This window comes from Manacus candei, unplaced genomic scaffold (genome assembly GCF_025592945.1).
Source record: "Manacus candei isolate 608988 ecotype Guabito, Panama unplaced genomic scaffold, ASM2559294v1 h1tg000035l, whole genome shotgun sequence".
NCBI classification, from domain to species: Eukaryota; Metazoa; Chordata; class Aves; order Passeriformes; family Pipridae; genus Manacus; species Manacus candei.
In genome coordinates this window covers 5,427,798-5,451,833 of record NW_026138083.1, presented here as the reverse complement: position 1 = coordinate 5,451,833, position 24,036 = coordinate 5,427,798, and the positions used below count along the sequence as shown (strand labels likewise).

General features: G+C 38.0%; 1 protein-coding gene across 10 annotated transcripts in view; it reads right to left on the bottom strand.

Annotated features, from left to right (window-relative positions):
• Positions 1-24,036, bottom strand: part of SLX4IP (SLX4 interacting protein) — a 76,170-nt gene that overhangs the window by 26,683 nt on the left and 25,451 nt on the right. For all 10 annotated transcript variants that reach the window (XR_007905370.1, XR_007905371.1, XM_051792798.1 and 7 more), the window contains exons 4-5: positions 14,409-14,498; positions 11,717-11,840 (exon numbers count right to left, since the gene is read on the bottom strand). Coding sequence is in view for 8 of the 10 variants with exons in the window: in XM_051792798.1 (XP_051648758.1) it covers positions 11,717-11,840; positions 14,409-14,498 (214 nt within the window). In the remaining 2 variants the exon portion in view is untranslated. The remainder of the gene's footprint in view (positions 1-11,716; positions 11,841-14,408; positions 14,499-24,036) is intronic.

Sequence of the window (24,036 nt, the reverse complement as noted above, 5' to 3'; positions counted from 1 at the left end):
TCGCACAGGATTTTTACACCCTCTTTAAAAATACAGCAATTTTCTCTCCCAGCCCAGACGTTTCACGTTTCTGACAGGTTGCAGTGGATTAGGACTGACTCCACATTTGGAAAGTAACAACAAAATCAACCATTGCAACCCACATATTAAAAATATAAAAGGATAAATTTCTTATGTTACCATGTGAAAGTAAATACACGGCTGTATTAGACTTTCTGAAACACTATATTGTACATTAAAAAAAAAAATCTACACTTAGCTCATGCTAGATTAATTTTTCCACACAGATTAGGCTATACTAGTAATAATGTTTACAGTATATAGAGCTTTTCATCTTCAAAGTACTCCACAGACGTATTATTACACTGCTTTTTAGCACTCACATTTCTCCACTTAGAATTATTCACCACAAAATCAAAAGTCCCGATCATTTGTAAACAAAACAAAACCCAAACATCTTATTCTAAACCTACTGTTGATCCTGTAGCTTTTCTTCCCCAAAACAAAATGTCCACGTGCTCCAGAGGAGGTTGCCATTTCTATTTTAGAAGAGATTCAAAAGCAAACGTTGGCACATAATTTTAAGGCCAAGTCTAGTATAGACCAGGACAGCAGATGCAAGACATCAGATATAAAAAGTTGTTGAATCTTCCTCAGCCTTTTCTGGGATCCACTTCATATTTAATAACAAGAAGCATCTTCACCCAGTTCAAGGTTTTATACACACCAAAGAGTGGGTTTCAGAACATCTGAAACATCTCAGGATGGCATCCATCCTTTCCATCCAGTCTGCCTTCAGTTCAAAGAAAGCAATTAACACAAGTACACAGGGAAATGTGTACTGATCATCATAAAATAAAGCCCATAAACATTTTTTTTAAAAACTAAGAAAAAAAATCCAGGCCATCAAATTTATATACATAAAGAATGAACAAAAAACAGTCCTTGGGTGTAGTATTGAGTGGGTATTGCTGCAGGGTCTGGCCTTGCAAACTCTTATAACTGCAAATAAATTCAGTGATATAATTTGCCTCTTTTTCCAGGGTGCCTTCCAGTAGCTTAAACCAAGAGCAGACAAAACCAGATTACTGATTTTTTTTTCACTTTACTCTTCCATATCTTTTAGTATCAGTGCTGCTGTTCTGTCTGCTAAATCTTCCAAATACAGGCCAGTCACCAACACAAATAGGGGAGAAATCCATCCCACCAAGGACCTGGGGATGAGATTAAGTTCCTATCAGGGACTAAGGTCCCTGACAAGAAAACAAACCTTTCAAGGAGTCTGATCAGGAGAGGATGGGATGGGATAAGCCCAGCAGAATCCTCTCTGCTACCAGAGCCTTGGGAGCTGGACACAGCACACAGTCTAAACCACTGAGAATATGAGCCTTTAAAAGGAAAACTGGGCTGAGCCATTCTGTGAAATCCAAGAGTAGGGTTGTAGGGCTCTCCTCTAGCAGGAGAGGTGAGGAATTCACTGCAAAATCAGAACTATACTGGCCAAACTGGATCCAGGATAAGGCATTTCTTAGCCTGGCTGTCATCACTGTTCTGGAGGAGAGAACGGAGGAGAAAAGCACGTCTGAGACCATCTGGCTGCAAGATGACAAATGCCCCTGATGGAGGTCCTGAGAACACACCAGCTCTGGAGGAAAAATACCATCTTCCCCTCACTGACACTTGAGGATGGAGAGGCAGGTTGATCCAGCCCTGGAAAACCCAGCCTGTCCATAGCCATTCCTAACACACAAGCAGTAAGAGCCAGCACCACCTGCTACTGCATCCAGGGAGACCAATGCAGACCAGCAGATTTGATGGTCAGAGCACCTTTACCACAGACAACCGTTGTCTAACAGGAGACAAGATCTGATTTCACCTTTTTGTTGATCTCAGACTCAATAACCACATTATTAATTGCATGTGACGGGCTTTAACACAGGAACTGAAAGCTATTTAGAAACGCTCCCTGTTTTGAACATATAAACTGTATTCCAGAGAAAGCCACGTGCCTGGACTTCTTTAACCACTGGAATGAGCACAACAACCAAGAGAAAGGCTGAGAAAGGCATCTGTTGTTTCCAGCCAAAAGGCAGAGAGAATGGGAAAACAAAGCCTGTGGTAAACACTGTCTGACAAGTCAGCAGCACAGGAGAAGCCAAAGTCTCTTCCAAGTGTCTGTACTGTGATGGAGCAGCTCAGTTAAACTGCCTGATGGTACATTTGCACATCAAGCCAATTATCTCCCAAAAACTGGCCAGACAAAGCTGTACCCAAATGGAACAATCACTGAATTCCTCACAGTGATAAAAGTAAAGCAGATTCTACCTAGAACGAGACACAGACACGGTGACAGTCCCAAGTTTGACTCACAGGGCATTAGGAAAAGCAGAATACAGCACATCCATCTTCCAAAAAGTATGTCCTTTCAGCCTAACTGTCTCTGTCATTTTTCCTTGAGGAAACCAATGAGCTCCAGGAATTTTTTTTGATGCCATGAAATACTTGAAATGGAGGACTTTGTATTTTAAGTGTCACGAATCTCTACAAAGCAAAGTCTCTTAGAGCACAAAAACTCAACCAAACTGGGGAAATGAGCCTCTCAGAATTTACCAAATGTGACTGGTTCATCAGAACAACATAATTGTGAGTTCCAACACCATGATGCTGATAGATTTTCAAATAAAGTCAATCAGCCCTTTTACAGGTCTCCAACTCTATTTTTTTTTCCCCCTGGCAATAAGAAATAACTTCTGCAAGAGAGAAAAAAGGTTTTAACCCTAAAGCTCCCACAGCTGCCATGACTCTACCACTAACAAGGGTCACTAAAAGTGTCAGGAATGTATTGTGTCACAGGGCTACAAAACCTCTGGGCCTGGTGAAAAAAGCCCCATCAGAGACATGACGGGAGAGAATGAGAGGGAATAAAAAGTCAGTAGTAGGTTCTTCAGCAGAACATGTGAACATGAAAAGGTGGTTTCTTCAAAGCTGATCTTGATATATGGTAATCACAAGTGTCCTTGTCTGTCTTTCTTTTATTTTTAATTTTTTTTTTGAGGACTCCTGTTAGCAGAGCCCAGTGGAGCTAAGACGTGGACATGGATGGTCATGACTCCTCTTCTAGCCTATCATCTAGAGGACACTTCAAAAGAGAGTCAGTTCTTAGAGACAAGTGTGGACTTGAACCAGCACTTTCATGCTGGTTTCTGAATAAAGCAATTTGTGCCAGAGTTCGTGGGGTTTTGTCTTTTCACACAACAGACTCTTGTTAGATTTGTAACAACTCAGAAGAGAAGGAAACTCTGGGGCACAGCAAATAGGTGGAAAGTCACCACAATGGAGCCTTGTGTATTATTTTCTCTCTTTAAATGCTGGCAAATAGTCCACAATTAAGTCAGCTGCTGAAAGGCTCTGTTTCCAAGTAAGTCTCTACCTCTTTCTGCTCTCACAAGCTCTGATGCAAAGAGGACATCACCAAGAACAACCATGACTGTGATTATCTGCTCAGCGCCACCAGCTCAGCTCTGGCTGTGGTGCAAAGAGCTGGAGACTGACTGCAAAATGGTCTGGAAAAAACCCACTCATTTTGGCTCACTGAGAACACTGTGTTGTAAGGGACCACCTGAATCCCACAGGTCAGCAGCCTGCATTTCTGACATCAGTGTAACAGATGCCGAGGGCAAAAAAAAGTACATAGAACATCCCCTTTCTCAGCATAAAATAGCAAATTTAAGGTCTTTTATACAACAGACCAAATCACACAATCCTGTCTCATGCCATAGAAGAGAACAGAGAGGCATTGCCCATACCCTACGACCCATGTGTGCACATAAAAAACCCTTCAACAAACTAAATATCTTCATTAAAAGAATAAGAGAAATATTCAGTAAACAAATACAGGATAGCCACTTTCTATCCTCTTTAAAGCAAGTTTTGACATTTAGACATGGGTTTGTATAGTGAATATTTCCCAGGGAGAATGTTTCTCCCTGAATATGTGTCATTTGCCCTGCATTAGAACACCTCTGATCTGTTTGAAGTTGATGGAAAACATCAATTTCTAAGCCCACAACACACAGTCAAAATGACATTGAACTCTTTGCCTCCTATTTTCAAGTAAAAGTTTTTCTTATTTGCTACACTACTAATTTTTTGATGTCATTATCTAATTTTTTAATAAATTAAGGCATGGCCCTGCAAAGCTCTGCTGTTTTAGTGTTGTTTGTGGTCTGACACTTGTGCCTTTGTAGTCCACAGAAATTCTCAGTGTGTAATAACCACAACACACCTGGTGCCTTCAGTGGTGAATCAAACATCCAGAACTGCTCTCACTGAACTACTTACATGGAGAAAATATGCATAATTTTTTCAGGAATTTGCCCTCCATTTCTATCTGGACAGATTTCTGTAGTCTTCTAAAAATTTTCCAAATACGAATAAACCCACAAAAATGTTTGCAATTTAAAAAGCTGTAATTTCTACCTTGGTCATATGAGAATGAAAGTTGAGAACAAAAGAACAAAGGAGAGTATTATTGTGTAAGATGGAAAGTTTAAAAGAAATTCCCATTCATATTTAACACTAAAATTACACCTGCAATTACTTCCAGTTAAAATGAAAATAGAAAGGACTTCAATGTTCAACATGAAGCTGCAATGAGTGGGTTTTTTTTTCCCTTAAAGTATCATGATGATTTTTGTTTTCCTTTGCTGCTGATAGTTTGGGGACTTTTACACTGAGACTTCCATGGAATGCAAGGGTTAAAGATGTGTAAAACAGATTTTCTCACAGTTTAAAGAGAGCAAAACAACACATTTAGGAAGCCAGACAGCTACAAGGTCAAAACGTTACACTTCCAGGTCAAACTTCTGGTTGCAATTAAGCAAATTCCTCTAAACATTTCTAGGGAAATCATAATTCTTTTAGGTTTTATTTCAAATCCCTATTCTTTCTGGTTTACATTTTAACCAAAACAATATTGCTCTCTTTAGAAACATTTAATAAAGAGTACTTTTTTTTTTCTTAAAGGAACCTGACATTTAAGTTCAAAATAAGAATCAACCCTTAGTTTTTTTACTTGAACTAGAAAATAGATGGAAAGGCAAAAAAAGCTATTAAGCCTAGTCAAATTTTGGAAAATAGATACAGTTTTTCTTTTCTTTTAGAAATCATATTTCCCTTTTCCCAAGGCTGCCAGTGCTCAAGGAGTGTTTGGACAATGCTCTTGGGCTCATGGTGTGATTTTGGGCTTGTCCTGTGCAGGGCCAGGATTTGGAGTTTGATGATCCTTGTGGGTCTCTCTAAACTCAGAATATTCTGTGATTCTGTGACAGACCTGGCACACACCTAAACAATGCAACCCACTGTACTTATATGTTATATGTGCAAGCCTTTGCACCCAAGTTGGAAAAAATGAAACCCTACAGGTGAATTCATACTGCATTAAAATTTTAGCCAAACACAAAAGGTCTGACCGGATTCAGACATTATTCACAAATGCTTTCCTTCAGCAGAATGCAGCTATGATGCTAAACTGCCCTCACTATTTATCTGTGGATGTTCCAGGCAGGAGAGTGTTCCAGATATCCCACACACATATTTGTAAAGGTCAGGCAGCTGAGGAAAGTCAGGTCTATCACAGTGACCACATCAGTTCTTCTCTGGGATTTGAGACATTCCAACACAAGGGGTTTGAACACTGAGTTCAGACCACAGAATCTCTAAAATGCTTCTGGCAGGAATCCTACCTGCCATGTTCACAGAGGATGAGAGAAGATAGATTAAAGCCAAATTTATTGATCAGAAAATTTCATCACAAACAGTGAGCACTCAAAAATTACTCACAAACATATCTGCTTCCTATTCCAGTTGTGCCTAGTGCTAAAACACTTCCACAGTGATATCCTCTGCATTCCTGCTTCCAAGGAAATCCAGAAGCTTTAAAATCTACATAGAGAACACGTGAAAGAGCATCTCCAGGAGGAACAGATGTTGCAAAGAATCAGGCAGTCAAACAAGGAATAGCAAGTGCTTAGGGACAGATCTTCAAATTCACTTCATGTGCACTACAAAATTGCTGAATTCCCACCTGGGACAAGGATGCCAAGGGCTCTCTCAAAAGGTATGTTCCTTGGCCTAGATGGGAATCACTTTGATATTCTCAGGTGAGTATCAAATCAGAAATTAAAGGTGGGGTTCATCTTGCCTAACTGGCAGTATCTGAATCAAAGCAGTCCCCTAAACTTCATTTTTAACTGATAGAGATTAATTGCCTATTAACTTCGAGCCAGCTTTGAGAAACTGAGCCATAATTCCCCTTTGTAAAGACACATGATTAATGGATGCTGATTTTTTGCCTAACTATAGAAGGAAAACCCTAAAGATAAACTTTAAATTTGCATAAATATACATGTCTTTGCATAAACTCAAGTACTAACAGCAAAATTCCTATGCAGAACTACTTGGATGATAAAGAAAGACCTTTATAGGTTATATAGATGTGTAAGATAATAGCTGTTTGTGCATGTAAACACAGGGGTTTTTTGCACACACATACTCAGGAGTAATTTTCATACTGTTTTTTTCTTTTCATAAACTGAAAAAAAATTATATGGAAGCAAGAGACAAAAGATGGCAACAAGATGGAAACAAGAAAAAGCAACACAATGCATTAAGGCAGATAATAATTAAAGGTTACAGGTCAAGGCTGTTTTCAAAACCAACATCAAATTCTTCCTTCTCACAAGAATACAACAAATTTAACAATTCTTGGGTTGTTTTCAATACAATACTAACTATATAAAAATACTTTTCCAGGCTGAAGAGTCCCTGCACACTTAACTGTTCCCTCTATTGCATTTCCTCATTTGAGATCATCTCTGTTGTCCTTCTTGGAGTTTTTCCCAATTCTATTGTATTACAATCTAAAGCAAGGGAAAAAAAACACCTCACAAAAAAGAAAACACCCAAACAGCACATAAGTATGGGGAGATTTTTTTGTTCTTGCCAAATATCCTCTACCTTGAGAACAAAAACAAAAATAAAAAGTCAGATTATAACCTTGATCTTCTAGAAAGAAAAGCTTTGGTGAAAGAAGATGCCCTTATTCCCCATTAACTGCCTGTAAAAAAAAGGGAAAAAAAAGTAATTAAAATTAAAACATTTTTCCTAAGTTATTGCATAAGTTACTGCATACTTCAGAGAGCTATGAGGCTCTGCTGTCACAGACAGATGAATGTAAGTTTAAAGTTCACACAGATCTGCAGGACTTGGCCACAAATCATAAGTGAGTGCACTGCAGAGAAGCTGCAGTATATTTCTTTTGAGAGACAGATATTACAGTGTGCAACTGCAAATATCAAAGGTCATTTAAGAGACTCCTCCTCAGTGCCCTGTGCTTATCTTTTCCCTCTCTTTGCACCCATCAAATTGTTGTAGAGCTGCTCTTTAAGCAAGACAGGTGAAAAGATGCAGGTTAAACCCAAACAAATCACTGTTTCCCAGCAGAGGAGTGAGAGTTAACAGCAGGGAGGGTGGGAATAAATCAGTTTTGCTGCTACAGGATTGAAATGTGGAACAAACCCTACGAATATTTTACACATCTCATGTCCTACAGTAACAGTGAACACTCCTAAAGCAAACTGGGGCAGCCTGAAAAGGGTGTTTCCCTTAAAAACATCATAATGTTCAAACTAAAATGCAAGGCCAAAAGAGTTTGGAATATTTACCACCATGATTTATTGTATATTTTTTGTGCGCTTGCAGGAGCCAAAAAAATCCTTTCATAAGCAAGAGAAATGTATTTTCTTATGAAACTGCATCTTATGCATTTTTCTTTATACTAAATAAGACATGAACTTTGACTCCAGATCTTTGTAAGGCTGAACTACTCAAAATAGCTCTGTACTTTCTTCAGTTTTTCATTTTAGTAAGTTTGTCAAAAATTAATGTCTGAAAAATTAACATTTGAGACTTCTACCTGTTAATAAAGTACAATCACTTTTGCAAAAAGTAACTGGGAGAAAAGATGGACAGAGAAAACATGATCACAATAAGCCCCGTTCCCTTAGAAATGAAAGTTAAAAATATAAAAAACCAATATCCACAATCCCAGGGAAAGCAGATAAAATCAAGCTGGGAGCTCCTTGTGCCCTGTGACAGCTCTCTAATTATTTTCACTGCAGAAGAGACTGTACAATAAAAAGATCTGAAATCAGAGCAAAAATGTTCCACCCCCAAGCCAAGAAAAACAACAGGGATGCTCGGGAAGGAATGAGAATAGATCTGAAAATTACTTGTATGATAAACACAGTTAACTTTTTCCTCCCTCAAGAGGGGGAAGAAGGTCAGTTTACAATATCCCTTCTTCCTTCCTTCCATTTCTAACCTTACCATTTGTACCAGCCATATTTTCTTTCCACTTCTCCTTTCTGTTTCCTCTGTGCCCATGTAAACCTTGTTCCTTCCTTATTTTTCACAGCCCTCCCTCTGCCATTCTCCTGTATTTAATACTCAAGCCTCTTTATAGTCTCCTCTTCATTCTCATTGCTCCTGAGCAAAACCAGCCATTTTGTAAGGAAATTTGAAATAATGCAACCACAAACCATACCTGGCCAAAGCCCTTCTTGCATGATTTTGGCCATCCAGGCAAAATCCAACCTGTGAAAATCCTCCCCATTTTAAGTTTCTCTTAAAAATAAAAATAAACCGAAGTCAAACACGTTTGGGCATTAATTAAACACAGGAAACAGAGAGTTTATACCAAAATCTATGTCCAAAGACTAAATTAAAGCTTACTTTGGCAAATTGTTCATACTGGCCATTTGGGAGGGGTGGGGAAATTGTTCAGACAGAAGGAAGAATAGGAAGAACTTGCTTGTCTTGGCTACTTTCTCTCATTTTTCCATTCTTTCCTTCTTTCTTTCTTCTCCTGTGTGTAACACCCACAGATTTCCTAATGAGACAGTATGAGACCCACCACACACTGCAGTGTGGGTGTAACTTAAATGAAAAAGAAACCTAAATTAACAAGTAACTTGCATGGATATTTATATTAAGTGCCACAAAACTGAAAAGTGGTATTAAATAGCATTAACATTAAACGTAATATTATAATATTACAGACACTAATGTTAAAAATAAATTGTGATAGGTGAAAATTTTCTCTTCAAAATAGTTTAACAAGTCTCCTCTGCTCAACAGATCTAGAAGGATAAGATCTGTTCACTGAAGTAAGATAGCTTGGCTTCTAGTTCTGAAATGAATCCTAATACATCATGCCTTGACATAAAAGGTAGTCTAAAATCTTATTAATACGGGTCCAATAATTCTCTTTCAACTAAATTTTGAATACATCCTGCAATGTGCACATTAAAACTGACCTGAAAAGATGTGACTTCAAATGGGGGTGGAATGCTGGCCTGGGATACTCAAAATAGTAAATAACCAGTTAATAGCCATCCTAAGGTTCCTCCTCCAGAAACAAACTTCCTGGCAATAGCAGGGGTTTTACAGCAGGGAAACTCAACACAGACTTGCATAACTTTGAGCAAAAAGAAACCACATTCGGCTTGAGGAGCTCAAGAAGTTTTAATAACCTCCAAATGCAGCAAAAGCTGCAGCTCAGACATCTCCCCAGCAGCACCTTCAGCGTGTGCCCCCGGTGAGCCACACACACTTCTCGGGATGCTACAAAACCCCAGGCAAAGGCTGGCCTGGGAGCTGGGATTCACCTCTCCGTGACAAACACAAACCCATCTCACTGTCCTCCACAAAGAGAACCCCTGATCCCAGAGAGGAAGGGGGAACACAAGAGGTTTGGGGATGTTTGAGAGAAGGCAACGGGCTCACCTGAAACAGTCCCCAGAGGGAGGTCCCAGTGAACACCCACCTCTTCTGTTATTTCCTTCCCAGGTAAGAACAGACTTGAGCAGAACTTGAATAAACTTGACTCTTGGACCTGAACAAAGCACTCCTTTCTTACAAATTACAGCCCTGAGCAAAGCAGGCTGAGAGAAGAGGAAAGAGCTGGATTTGGAAATGAAGTTGAACATGAACGTTCGTTATCACAGCCTGTTTTCTTCCTATGGTTCTTTATTGTTAATTAATGACGGGGAGGTTAACAGCAGAAAACTGATGGAACAGTAATTCTGCCTCATCCAAAGTAAATATCTTTAATCTAAAACTGTCACTGATATTACTGATGACCTCCTCAAATGCATATCCTTAAGTTTTTCATTTTCAGGAAACAAGGGGAAGAGTCAAGCAGAAGATCAGTTCACAACCCTGGGACAGCATACCAGTATTTTTACTGAAAAGTTCATGACATAAAAGAAAATGTAAGACCCTAAAGTTTCACAAACACCCACAAATCAGTGTTGCATCTGTCTGCATATATAAAAACAATTATTGTGGCTGGTAGTTTTACCTTATAAAACCACTGGTTTGAAAAACCTACTTTTTACTGAGGCAGGAAACAAAGAATAAAAAACATCCCTCAATAAAAGAAAACACAGAAAAACCTCAACAAGTCTTAGAAATTCTGATCCCACCTTCTGTAACGTCCCTCTGCTTTCACTGCAAGAAAATTCTATTTGTTCACTAAAAACCAGAAAAGGTCTGAAAGTTCCTGTGTTTGACAAACATCAATAATATTTTAAAGGGATAAAATGTAGTTACAACTTGAAAGGAAAAAAGGGTTTAGAAATTCTTTAGTGATCAGAAGCATCTTTTGCTCATGCAGTTTTGTGTTCCTGGGGGTGGGAAAAGGCCCTCCTGTTGTGCCATAACAATCTGGCTCCCATATATGCTAAAATTTTGCAATAATAAGCCAACCATACAGTATGCAACCCACATTTTCTTCATTAAAACCACCCATTATTGTTGACAATAGCATTTAAAGCTGCAACCACCAACTGGAATTCCATAGGAATATACCTTTTCAATAATGGAAAACATTATGAGAAGCAAACAATTTGTTCAGAATTAAAATTGGTAATATAACATACATCGAGTTTACCATTTATGAGTATAGTGATCAGATATTGTAAGTATGTAACAATATTCACTGCAGAAGCCATAGCTCAGTAGTGATCCATCTCAATATATTTAAGGAATGTGACAAACCGTGGCCAGCCCTTTTTTCTGTGACAAGTTTATAACATGCTTCGTGCTAGTAATAAAAAAAAAAAAAAGTCATTTTTTTCCAAAGAACTACTTAAAAATAAATTGCTTTTATGATATAAGACCAACAGATAAGCCTATCAACTGTAAAACCTACCATTATGACTGCAATGAAATGATATTAAACAAAAATTGGCAAGTCATTTAGCCCCCAAGCTGATGTAACAGAGCACAAGCTCCAGTGATCATTATCTTTGGTTTGAAAGGTGGATATACTGAAATTGCACTTATTAGTCTCACCACCCTCACACACACAAAAAAATCAGTTCCATTTGGGTAAAAGTTCTTAATCCTGTTCTCTCCTGCACTCCCAAGGTCATTGGGGCTGCAGTTCCACTGGTGAAGTCAGAAGGTCATTTATCACATCACAGCAACTCTTCGAGACTGGATACGTTGCCACAAGAGGGAGAAGCAAAGATATTATTTCTAAATTAAAATCTTCCTGATGGCAAATTTCTCCTGGAAAAAAAAAAGAGCAGTACTTTCCACTATACTTTACCTTCCTTTATTTCATGACAAGTCAAATAATTTCTTTCACCTGTGAGAAACAAAGGAGCAGATGCTCCACGTTCCACTGATTTCCACTGACCACGTTGTTTTCGTGCTTCCAAGTAGAGTTGGACTCTTGAAGCAACAACTTCTTCCAGCAGCTTGCAGAGCTCCTGGAAGAGTAACCAGTGGCCTGCTTAGATCTAAATTTACAGAAATCGATACAAAATCACCCTCTTTCACATTAAAAGGAAAAACATCATCTGCAAGTCAGTACTGAGGGGAGAAGCACATAAATTAGGAAACAAATGGGAACAAGGAGGGAATGAAACCATTTCTCTATAAAACAAGAGAGGAAGTACACGATGAAATTCTCACTTGGCAGATGAAATACATTATATTACAGTACTATTAGTTTTTTAATCAGAAATTGGTTTCATATGCAGCCAATGTAGGAAAAAATACACGTTAAAATGTATCACAACATTAGGTATTTGAGAAAAATATTACTAAAATCCTCCCAGGAATTGTCAAGACACTATTTCTCTGCAAGAATCCTTACAATCCACAACAGATATTTTGCTTCAATTCAGTGTAATTTGGGGGGAGGAAGACTTGGAGCAAATTAGGTCACAGCAACTTAATTTCTCTAATTCATTTTGATTTTTCTGCTCCTAAACATAACTGTTCATATTTCTCATACCTTCTTCAAGAAAGCACAGTGAAACCACATACAACTCAGGGAGAACAAACTCTTCAGCCAGAATAACCATAAAAAAAGAATAACTTGGAGTAAAAACAAAAATTAATCTCTCGAATACCAGAATAAGTTTTCAGTTTGATACTCACACGCATATTTGAGACTTTTCCCTCAGTATTCTCATTTTCCATTCTTCATAACTATTTCCTCACAGAAATGATACTTGGTGGCACACAAAACTACAATTTTACCTTTTTATTGTGTTTGGGTAATGACAAAATTATATTAGCAGTATCTAAATTAAATATCTTGGCCTGAAATTTCCTTTTGGTTAATGTAGAAAGTATGCAGAGTAACAAATTTTTAATGCATTGCTCTTAATGAAAGCAGGGCAATATATTGGTCAACCACAGCCAGTATTTTCTCCTTACAGTAAGAAATACATTTTCCTTTCTGCTTGTAGAGTCTAATTATAAAATACTATATTTACTTATTCTTCTGTTTAACTCATTAAAGTGATCCCATTACACATTCCTGCACAGGACTCTGTGTTCAGGTTAGAATGAAAAGGCCTAGAAAGCAGCAGAAACATGGTGTGTATTTGGTTCCTTCTGCACCAATAAACATCACCATGCACTTCCTTCATTTACATGGAACATATTTTAGCTTTTATGCTCATGGAAACATTATTTAAATGGTTCTCCACAAAGAACTACACAGACCTAAGAGCGCAAAGATCTTTCAAAACCACTTGTGATGAGCACATGGAAGCTCTCATTAAAAAAAAAAATAAATATATATATAAAGGCATATTTCTTCTTTAAGACCTTTTTGCCCCACTTACATTAAGATCCTGCCTGGGACTTGGAGGAAGCAAATGCAAAGCTATTGGACTCCCACTTCTCAGTTGCTGAAAATATGCAACCTTTGTGCTTCTCTCGAAACGTGCGGCCCCAGAAACGCGATGAAGGCTGCCCTGTCATGCCTCTTTATTAAATCAATCATGATCTAATTTCCTGAAATTCATATCTTTTGTCTTGGCAGCCTTACAAAATACATTTTGAAAACGTTTAAAACTCAGAGAGCAAAACTGGTTATAAATAGAAGGCGTAACGAGCCTTCGTTTAGGCAGAAAAAAAGAAGTCTAAAAGATTCCCCCCTATTTTCTTATTTCTCTGCTTAATAAAGCACAAATCTGATGACCCACATGCTGCTAAATATTCTGCTCCCTCAGGATATTAATTTATTGTTTCTTTTAATTTTATTTAAGCTTAGAGAGGTCCAGGGACGCTCTGCAGTGACAGGTTAATTACGGCATTATTAGGAAAAGTATCTGCTGAAAATTACCGTAACGGAGACTTGCGGGAAAGTCCACAGGCATCCCAAACATGTCCTGCCTTCGTTTTCAATAGGGAACTTCTCAAGTTCCCACACAGGCTGACATGGGGGAAAACTCCTGCCAGTAACTCATCACAAGACTGGAGCAGAAATCACACACAGCCTGATGAAAGTTACAGTCAGAATTGTGATTTTCCACCATTTCGCCAGGATACACAAATGATACACTTAAAAAGTTTCTTTTCATGTGATGCAATGGTTCTACTATAGTTTATCATTCATACTTACTGGGTTTTCTTGCACCCATTCACACTTCTCAGAATGAGAAAAAAACAGTTAATATAAAGATATTTCGCCAACAAACGATACCTGTCATGTTGTCACAATCTGCTTTATATCACTCAGGATAATTTATAAACATTCATGAAAAATGTGCTTTTAAAATGAGAAGTCACAAGAATTCAAACAGCATACACATGTATGTGTACACCCACAGAGTTTAAAAATTAAAAAGCAAATTTAAAGTGGTCATGAGTGGCTCAAAAAGCACATATGGCTGACTAAGGGGTCCCACAGCAATCGTTGATGGCAAGGTATAAGTAACAATATTCTCAAAGCCTTGGAAAATTCTGAACAGTTCAAGGCAATCCAACTTTTTCCCTGCAGCCACATGCTTTTGAAGTAGAACTGATACTTGTTGTACCTCTTTCTCATGATCTGAAAACCAGCTGGTGTCTTTACTGGAGCCTTGAGGCAAAATATGAACATCCACCAGGACAGCAAAGTTCCCACACTAGAAAAAAAAAAAAAAAAAAAAACAGACAAAAAAAAAGTTGAACTGGAGCTGCCAGGAAGCACATGTGGAACAGACACAGACAAGGAGATAAACAAGCAGGTAAGCATATCCATCTGATTCCAAGATACAGCAGGCAGAACATTCAACTGTGGAAGTTTATGAAGGATGGAATTACAACTTTATCATTGTTTGTGGACTTCGTAAGAAACAAGAGCACCAGAGCTCACTGAAAACTTTAAACAATAGCAACAAGCATAAGAACATGGAATTTTCTCCTGCTATCTAAATGACATTTTTAAATCTGAGTTCAAGCAAATTTTAATTTTGTTTAATTTCCTTCACCAAACTCCCATCACTCTATTTTCTGAAAATCTGGTACCATATTAGTCATCTAGTTTGCATTTTAATTGTACTAATTCTTTAAAAATTCGGCCTATTGGAGGTCTTTTCCTCTCTAACCTACCTAATGTAAAGAACAGTAACTTTGAAGGATTTATCAATGAATATTAGGCAGTTACCACATCTGTCATTTAGGCAATGCTATCCTTTGAATGGTTAAATAATAAGGCTCCCCCTATATACACTATATAGAGTTGTTAGGATGTTACAGTTACTATAGTTATATGTAGTTATATATATAGTTATACTTATTAGGATGATATAGGTGACATCCCAAGGCATATCAGCTATTTCTGAAGTTCCTTGATTAACTTTCATTGAGGACAATGTGACACATGAGGTTTAATTCTTTTCTTTCTTCAGTACATCAGTCATTACAATGAACTAATACAAGGAAGAGTGAATGGCACAAACACATCCCAGTTCCACTGGGCACTAACTCATCCCTGCCTCTTTCCCTGCACAGGGATAGGGAGTATTTCAAACTAATGGGTCCTTTTTCCTACTCTAACTCAGCACCAAATCTCAGTCAGACACCCCTGAATCAAACAACAGGGAAGGGAAAAGCAAATTTCATCATTCTGCTTTGGCTGCCTGTGATGCAATAAACTCCCTCTTCGAGAAGACTGGACATGTGTGGTCATGGCAATTGCACATCCGGAATGTCTGATGGAACAGAAACAACATCCTGATTCCAGACAGACCTCAAATGTGCCCCAACCATCCAGAGGGAGATTTGGCTCCTTTCAAGTGGCCATTGCAGGGCTCCCTTCCTGTCCTCACTCAGTCTCTCCATGTTTGCCCTTCCCTGCCAAACATCTGCACACCCCAACCTCAGAATTCCAACTGCTAACAGAATTAGCTCTAAAAATGGTGTGATATACAGTTTTAGTTGTACATCACCCACAGTCTGTAAGTCAGGTTTATGGTATAACACAAGTACAGCTGTTGGTGTACAATTAGCACAAAGAACAAGATTTACCATCAATTTTATTAATCATGACAGCATATTTGGTAAATTAAAAACCTCTGGGTTTACAAAACACTGAGATCTGTAAATTATGCACAAAGGTATTAAAATAATGATTCAAATACAGTTGAAATCTAATTCATGACCAATATTGGAACGTAGCTAGAATGCAAAAGTTTGGCAAATGAGACAGGCATTGGGAAATCATTTTGAGAAACTTCTAAGTTACTTATAGGTATCAGTCACTGAAAGAGCAGAATGCTTTGATCTATTGTATCAAAAGGCTTCTCTTTCCTCCAGAGAACCAAGAATTACCAGATGGCTGCAACAGCAAACCTTTCCAAGCTTTAAATGGATGACAAAATATCTCTCCAAAATCTCTGGTGAATCATTAGTCAGCTCCAGCAAACTTTAAGTTGACTACTGAACTTCAAAGTCAGCAGACGCTGCAGATTATAAAGTGAAAGCCAGTAAATTATTCATGGCTCAGCACTTATAACAACCAACAAGTATTTGATACATCAAGAAAATTCAAATTATCAAATGCTACATGTTAACTGGCATCATTTTCTATTGACTCCAGAAACTTTATATATAGATACAGATGCAAAGTACAGACCTGTTTTTCAAGAAGAGATAAAGTTTGTAATTATTTTCTTCTGAATGGCAACGCTTGTCTCAGTTGCCAATCTTGAAACAAATGGAAAAAAAGAAAATAACGAACCATATTTGAAATTATATAATGGAACAGTTAAAATTAAGATACTACAAACACACCAAACACTTGTCACACTTCAAACAGTACAGACCAAATACCAACAGAAATAATTGAGAGGAACAGAACAAAGTGGAAGAAAAATGTACATTGTTTATATTAATAGATTTGATGATCTTATAGAAGTTTCTAAGCAATTTTTATTTTTATTCTGATGACATTTCGTTCCATGCAAATAGTAGCTTTTCTTTGAGAGGAAATGAAGTGTTTCCAGTCAGTGTGGCTGCAAGAAGCAACTCGTGATTCGTAAGTACCACAACCGAAAGGCAAACAAAAAGAACAGCAACCTTTCATTTCATGCTTTCAAACATCAATCTCAAAATTTGCACTGAATATTGTTTTTAGAGGTGTGATGGTCAAAACTGAAACCTGAGAGTGCCTGATTTGATGGGAAAAAAACATTTGTCAAAAATCAATAGGAAAACATTTCACTGAAAAATTAAAGACAGAAACAGATGCGCTCATTTGATATCCCCCATAATTCTAGAATTCAAAAACTCTTCATTTTTACAAGCTGTTTTTAATGTCTGCATTCTTACTGAAACAGTCTGATGACATTCATTGTGTCACTAAACAAAGGGCTTTAAATGCTCTCAGAATGTTGTCAGTGTATTGTTGTACAGTAACGGCATCTAATTCAGAACATGCTTTCAGAAATCAAATTGTTTATACGAATACATCAAACACTTCATAGATTCTGCATGTTGAAAGGATAACCAGTCATGTAACATAAACAGAATAAAAACCAACACAGGGCTAAGTCAGTCAAGGGAAGTCATCTGCTCATAACCTGTTCAAACCTTGAAACAAACACATATTAGATGGTGAACTATTTTTGCAAATCACCCAAATAAGGACTTTTTATTGCTATACTGATTTTTACAATCAGTGGGCTCCTACCTGGTGCTCTCATTTCTTTAAACTGCATCACTTCAAACAGCATAAAACCAGCCCTTATAAACAAAAAATACTTGGGCTGCTGGGGATAAACACGGTGAGTTTGTGTTCGGTGACACCACTCCAAATGTGCTGCATCATTAAAGCAGACAGGGCTGGAGAAACAGCTTCCCATGACACATATTAGTGTTTCCCACTTCTGGGATTACTCTGCAGATGTGGGCTGCAGGGTCAGAATTAATTGTAGCTTAGCTAAAACAGAAACATCTGATGGTTTGGCTGGATTTGGGGCTGGGCGGGAAGGAGCCGAGCTGGAAGTGTCACCCTGCTTTTCCTTCCCCCCAGGAGAGCTGCAGACACAGGTGACACCCCCAGGATGGCAGCAGGAGCTGGCCTGAAGTTTGCCATCTCTGCTTCATCTCAGAATGGTCTTTGTGGTACCAAAAGCTTGGGGACTCTGTTTATAAGCCTTGCTTTGCTTACAATCAATTTGAATAAAGTCAATTTTGAACCACGTTTCCCAGTTCTACTGGGAGAGAAGCGTGTCCTACACTGCACAACTTGAGTTCTTCAGGATAAACATGTAGGGACTGTTTCTTTCTACTGTTTCCTCTTCCCTGAGAAGTGGGCTAATTAATCACAGTGGTAATTAGTTACAGTCTCAGATGATGTCAACAGTTAAAAAAAAAAATAGACTAGATCCCAGTGACCACTCAAAAATGTCTTTGGAAGCCCTTTTTTGGTGTTGTGACATAACTGATAGGAGGCAGCATCAATCTCCAGGTGGCAAAAGCACAGCCAAGAGATTTTGGGGAAAAAAAATTAAAATAAAACATACACAAGGACCTTATGTGAAATATCTTGACTTAAAACAAAGAGGAAAATTTAAATATTTTCCATCCTTTTTCTTTCTGAAAATCAGTAAATGTTCTACACTGAGTCAAGTGAGTTCAAACATCTACAGCATTAAGTATAACTCTGTATTGTCACTGGCCTATGCACTGTGCCAACTATAATATGACAAAATTCACTTTTTCCAGGTTTTTCAGGAAAAAAAAGTTTGTTCTCCTCCTTAATCTTTCTGACCCCAAAGAAAATGATGTGTCTTCCTTCTGGTTGTACTTTTACCACCAATGACTTTCAATATTTTGACTTTTTCTGTTCTACAGCAATAATTGACCTTTTATTTGTCACCATACAGTCAAGCTGCACAGAAACAGTGTTTCCCTGGTTACTGCTCAAAGCAAGGTGTTTTTTCAACTCTCTATTTCAAGGGTGTTTAGAAACCATCAGGTCACCAGTGAGTGGTTTTACTGCCATGAGATTAATCAGAAGGTCACCTAATGAGAGGAACTGGTAATTGTAAAAGGATTCCTCACCAGCTGATTCAGAAGCAGAGCATAACAGATCAGAGAGAAGGCTCCAGAAGGAGCCACAAGCAAGATCCCTCTAGGAATTATTTATGACACAAGCCCATTCTTCAGAATGCTCAAGAAATATGATGCAAATGCCAGGGGAAAAAAAAAAGGTATATTCCACTTTTGACCTTTTCTCTCTTCTGGATAAGAACTGCTTGGTTCTGGAAATTGTACAAGGCTTGTACTTTGTCAGAAATTAATTTATGAAAGTTGTAGAATAATTTTGACAAATAAATCCTTCTTGTTAAAGGGTTATAGCCATCAGCTAACATCACCTAGATCTTTTAAATTCCCTGCTTTCAAAGATCTATGGGGTCACTCTGCAACAGTAAAGAGGGAGCAGCAAATCAAGGGCAAGGGTAACTTGCAGATCAATCCTTAAAAATAGCTGTACTAAATTATACATAGATTCAGCAGGAATTGGACAACCTAAAATGCATTCAGACTTTCCAAAAGCAGGGAGGAAATTCCCCCTTTTATAACCTGAATATGGGTTATATCTAACTAATCTTTCACAAGTGGTTGGCTTGCTTTTTTTTTAGGAGTAGAGTTTATGAATGAGAAATTCCTAAAGGGAGGAGTGTTTAATTTTCTGGTGTCTGAATGGAAGAAAAGAAGTAGTTATCTGCAAATTGAATCAATAAGCTATAGGCACATTAAGATCACACTGAGAGGTTCCCATGCCAAGCAAAGAGGTGTAAGCAGAGAACAAGCCTTTAGAACAAACCTTTGATAAATGTGCTCTGACAACACATGAAACTCAGATGCAACATCAAGGCAGCATTTTAGACTCTTAACAGATGCAGATGGACAGGATATTAAACTTAAGAAATGATGGGAAAAAGAAAACAAGAAATACTTGCGAATGATTCAACCCTTAGGAAAACATAAAAAAAAAAAAATCTAAGGAGTTTGAAACCTGATGGAGCTGTGTATGATACTGGAGACTTCCAAATTAAGGACTAATATGCTGTTGTTAAAGCACATAATTGCAAGAGATCCACCCAAATCAACAGATTAAAATAAATTAACGAAGACAACTCCTTCAGAAAACCCTCAGTATGTGCCCAGGTAAAGGACCTGAATGTTTTTAGCAACATAAGAATCCTGCAGTGCAAACAGAGCCCTTCAGTTCATCACCCACAGTCAGGCTAAGCAGCAATTACTTAATCTAAACATCTGAACTGGGCTTGGAGAACTGCTCTATCAGGTACAATGTTGAAAAAGAGGCCTAAATTGCATGAGAGAATTAAGCTTAATTTCGGTTGTCAATCTGTGCTGGTCTGATCCCAGTTCCGTAGGAGGTTTTGTAGCCCACGTATTGAAAGGAGCCGTGGAGCTGGAGCTCAAACAATTGCAAAAAGCAAGTTTTTCCTTGGGGCAAAGTCTCCAAGTAACAGTGCAATCTCACCATTGTTTTGAAAGGATATACACCATGTCCCTGCCTGTGTCAGGACTGATCCAGAAAAACAGAAATAGCAGCACAGTATTTGTTCAAGATAATAAAAAAGATAAGCTGAGATTCCAACAAGCTGCTTTCAGCCTTTTGTTGTAAAATATTATTGTAAAAACGATGGTATTTTTTCAATCATAGCTAGGAAGCGATGATGAAACACCCTTCTCTGCAGCAACCTGCTTTCATGGCACTTGGGGCTGGGAAGGGTGAGCAGCCATATTCACTGGAGAGCTGAGCATATTCACAACCTACCTGAATGCCATTAATTTGTAATTGTAAATGTTAAGGACATTTCCTAGGGCTCAGACACAGGTTACCACATTATAGTGCATCACCTGATCACCGGTAAGTGGGGGCAAGTAAAGATTATTTCCTTACCTGGTCCTCCCCCTGAGCTATAAACAACAAAAGTTAGGGATTGAGAGTGATTCATGAGGAGAAGAATTGCCTTGTAGGTGCTGTACTAAACTGGAACACGGGACATTCTCTGTGGTTGCTGAAAGTCAGTGCTGGGATTTAATTTCTTGCCCTGGTGGAAAGACAAAGGAACTAGCACACAGCCTATGCAAAACACTCTGCACATCTGAATTACTTATTTTGTAATTATCAAATGCAACTGTAATAGGTATCAAAACAATTAGAATGATTAGAGGTTCATAATACATACAAGGGCTTGCTTGAGGCCTGCTAAGAAAAACCAGTGATGACTAAAGCTTCCAAAAATCTAAGGATCACCACCAGTAACACAACAATATAATTTTATGAAGAAATCACAGCCAGTAATAAAAAGGCTTGAGGGTTTTTTTCAGACCTTTAACTTGTTAAACAATTTTCACAGGTTTTCACATACATGCTGTACATGCTACATTTTAATATTAATGAGCCAAACTTTAAAGTATCAACAAAAGGTCATCAAGTATGTACTGGAAGCTACTGAGGGATATGTTCAGCATGAAAAGAGCCACCATACAGAAGGGCTGAGGAGCTTAGTAATGTACCTTCTGATTTTATGTTTCTGCATATGCTGGTCATGACTAGAAAATTAAGTGAAATAAAATTAAGGCAAAAAGACACCACCCTCAGTATCTTCTGATGAAGGGAGCAGCAGTTCCCCAGCACATGATGCACCAGGAAGATATTTCCCAAGTTTATTGTACAACAGCTGCAGGGATGGGCTGACTTCCCTCTCCCAAAAACAGAACAGGGAAGTGAGGGCAGGTCCTGCACAGGAAACTGTTCCCTGTCCCCCAACTTTGCAATTGTTTTGGATTCCTTTTAATTCTAAAAGACAAGGTCTCACCTGCTCAGAAATTCACTCCCTGCCCTCCCTCTCATGAAAACATTACCTACCACATGCAGCTACTGCAACTGAAAACCAAACCCAACATCTGCAGCACGTTTCAATATAAAATATTTGCAGATGCTAAATCTTTATGCCAAAATAACTTAACAGATTGAAGATGCATTGATTACAGATGCTCATACTTTAACACAAATACATAAAGCAAAAGTGGTTTTTATTTGCAAAAAAACCCAAAGTAATATCAAGCCAAACTTCTTAATAGTGCTAAACTTGCTTAAGTGGTTGAAATGTTGCATTTTCCAAGTGCATAAAAGAAGTACTTTTTAACTCTGTGCTTTAACTAATTTGTCTAAGCTAAGCCAGGAAAGTTACAGAACTGCAAGAAAGCTTTTTCAGAAAAACCATAAGAAAAAAGTGATTCACTGCTGAAAAAGGCACATTACAAAAGTGACACCCTTTGCACAAAATCCCTCTATTAAGTGGGAGTATATATGTCAACACAGGGCAGAGGGAGAGGAGAGTTCCACAAAATATTCAATGCTTTATCTACAAAAGTACAGGGAGAGAAACAGATGAGTCTTTCAAGTGAATAAGTAATGCTCTAAATCTTGTTGCTGAAAAAGCAGAATCAGATGACGGAGAATACATCACATTTCAAAATGATCAGCACAAACCTCAAGCAATTACCAGCTGGCAAGTAAAGGAATATAAGGGTTTTTTTGATATCCACGGAAAAGAATTCTTTTCATCTGGCATTGAACAGAGTATATAATAAATAGACTTTGTGCATAAAGAAAAATGGATACAAAAGGAATAGGAGAAACAAGCCATTTATAAAAATATGTAAAATATTAACACAGTTGAACACTGAAGGGTTGGTGACAAGCAACAACAAGTTGTGAAAAGTATCACTGATTCCTGGTGGTGTGTTTGTCACCAGAAAGGCTGCTTGGACTAAAACTTAACCTGCTAAGGAAGGTTTCCTGTCCTTGCCCCAGTCTGCCTCCATCTTACTTCTTCCAGAACTGAACAGGTATAACTGTCCCCCACCTAAACCAGCATCGGTTCAACATCTGTTTTAAAATGCATCCTAAAAACTACTGAGTCTGACAGAAATAAATAGGAAGAGACTATTCCTATATCTCTCCTGGCACACCAAAATGGTAACCTCTGGGAGGAGAACAGGGCAATCAATGAAAAGCAGGTGGGGATGACAAGACCTTAACTGGAATCAGATGCAGCTGGAAAAGTGCACCTGACTGTGTTCCAAGAGCAGCCCTTCAGGAGGCACCAGGAACATCTCCCTGACCTACAGGGAAGGCAGGTGTGACATTAATCAGTATTTACATGCACCCTGCAAGCACAGCCAAAAGTTGTAACACAGTGATTTCTTCTGCAAATATTTCTCTTCCCACAACTCAGCTTCTCAGGTTGGGAGAGGTGAAGTGCCAACCATTTTGCTCCTAAAGTTTTATAAAAATTAGCTAATTGACTCCAGTCTCTTCTAACAGAGGAAGGATCCAAACTAATTGTGATTCTTTCTAACATAAAACAAATATTCAAAGAAATAAACTCAGTATTTTACATACATACAGCTTAACCTACAGCTGTGGTTTTGTGGGTTTCTATAATTCTTTTTCACACCAAGTGCACTGATAGGTATCATATTCACATGTGGTCAATCACAAAATGAAAACCCAAGGAAAAACACTTGTGAAAAACACAATGTACAGACACTACTGCTCATTTTCACCTATTATGAAGAATAATAGAAACAACAGGCTCCCAAGATTTCAGAGAAGTTTTACATTTCAAAGCCTTTTTCTTTTTTTCTTTTTTTTTTTTTCCAAATTTCCTGTGGATTATGTTACTAATTGGGAATATGTGGGAAGTATTTCCCACATTTACGTTTATAAAAATTCCAGTGATAATTAGCAGCAATCCTAACACACGTGGAAAACATTAAAATCATTGAAAATTATAAATAGTGTTGACTTTATGCAACAAAATGCAGACATTAAATATATAAAAAGGTACATTGGGTCAGTCCAAAGATCCATAATGACCCCTCTGCTCTGACAGTAACAAGTATTAGAAGTCTACAGGAAAAGCTTAAAAAACATAAGCAAATAATGATAGTTTACTCAGTAGATGTATTAGACATTTGTCAACATGAGATTCTTGGTTTTAGAGGCTGCATCTGTATATGGAAGTCACCAGCAATTGTCTTCTCCCAGAATTTGTTAAACTGGTTTATGAAACTGCTTGAATTCTTGTATCCACAAAATCCTGTGGCAAGCAGTCCCCCAAAACCAAT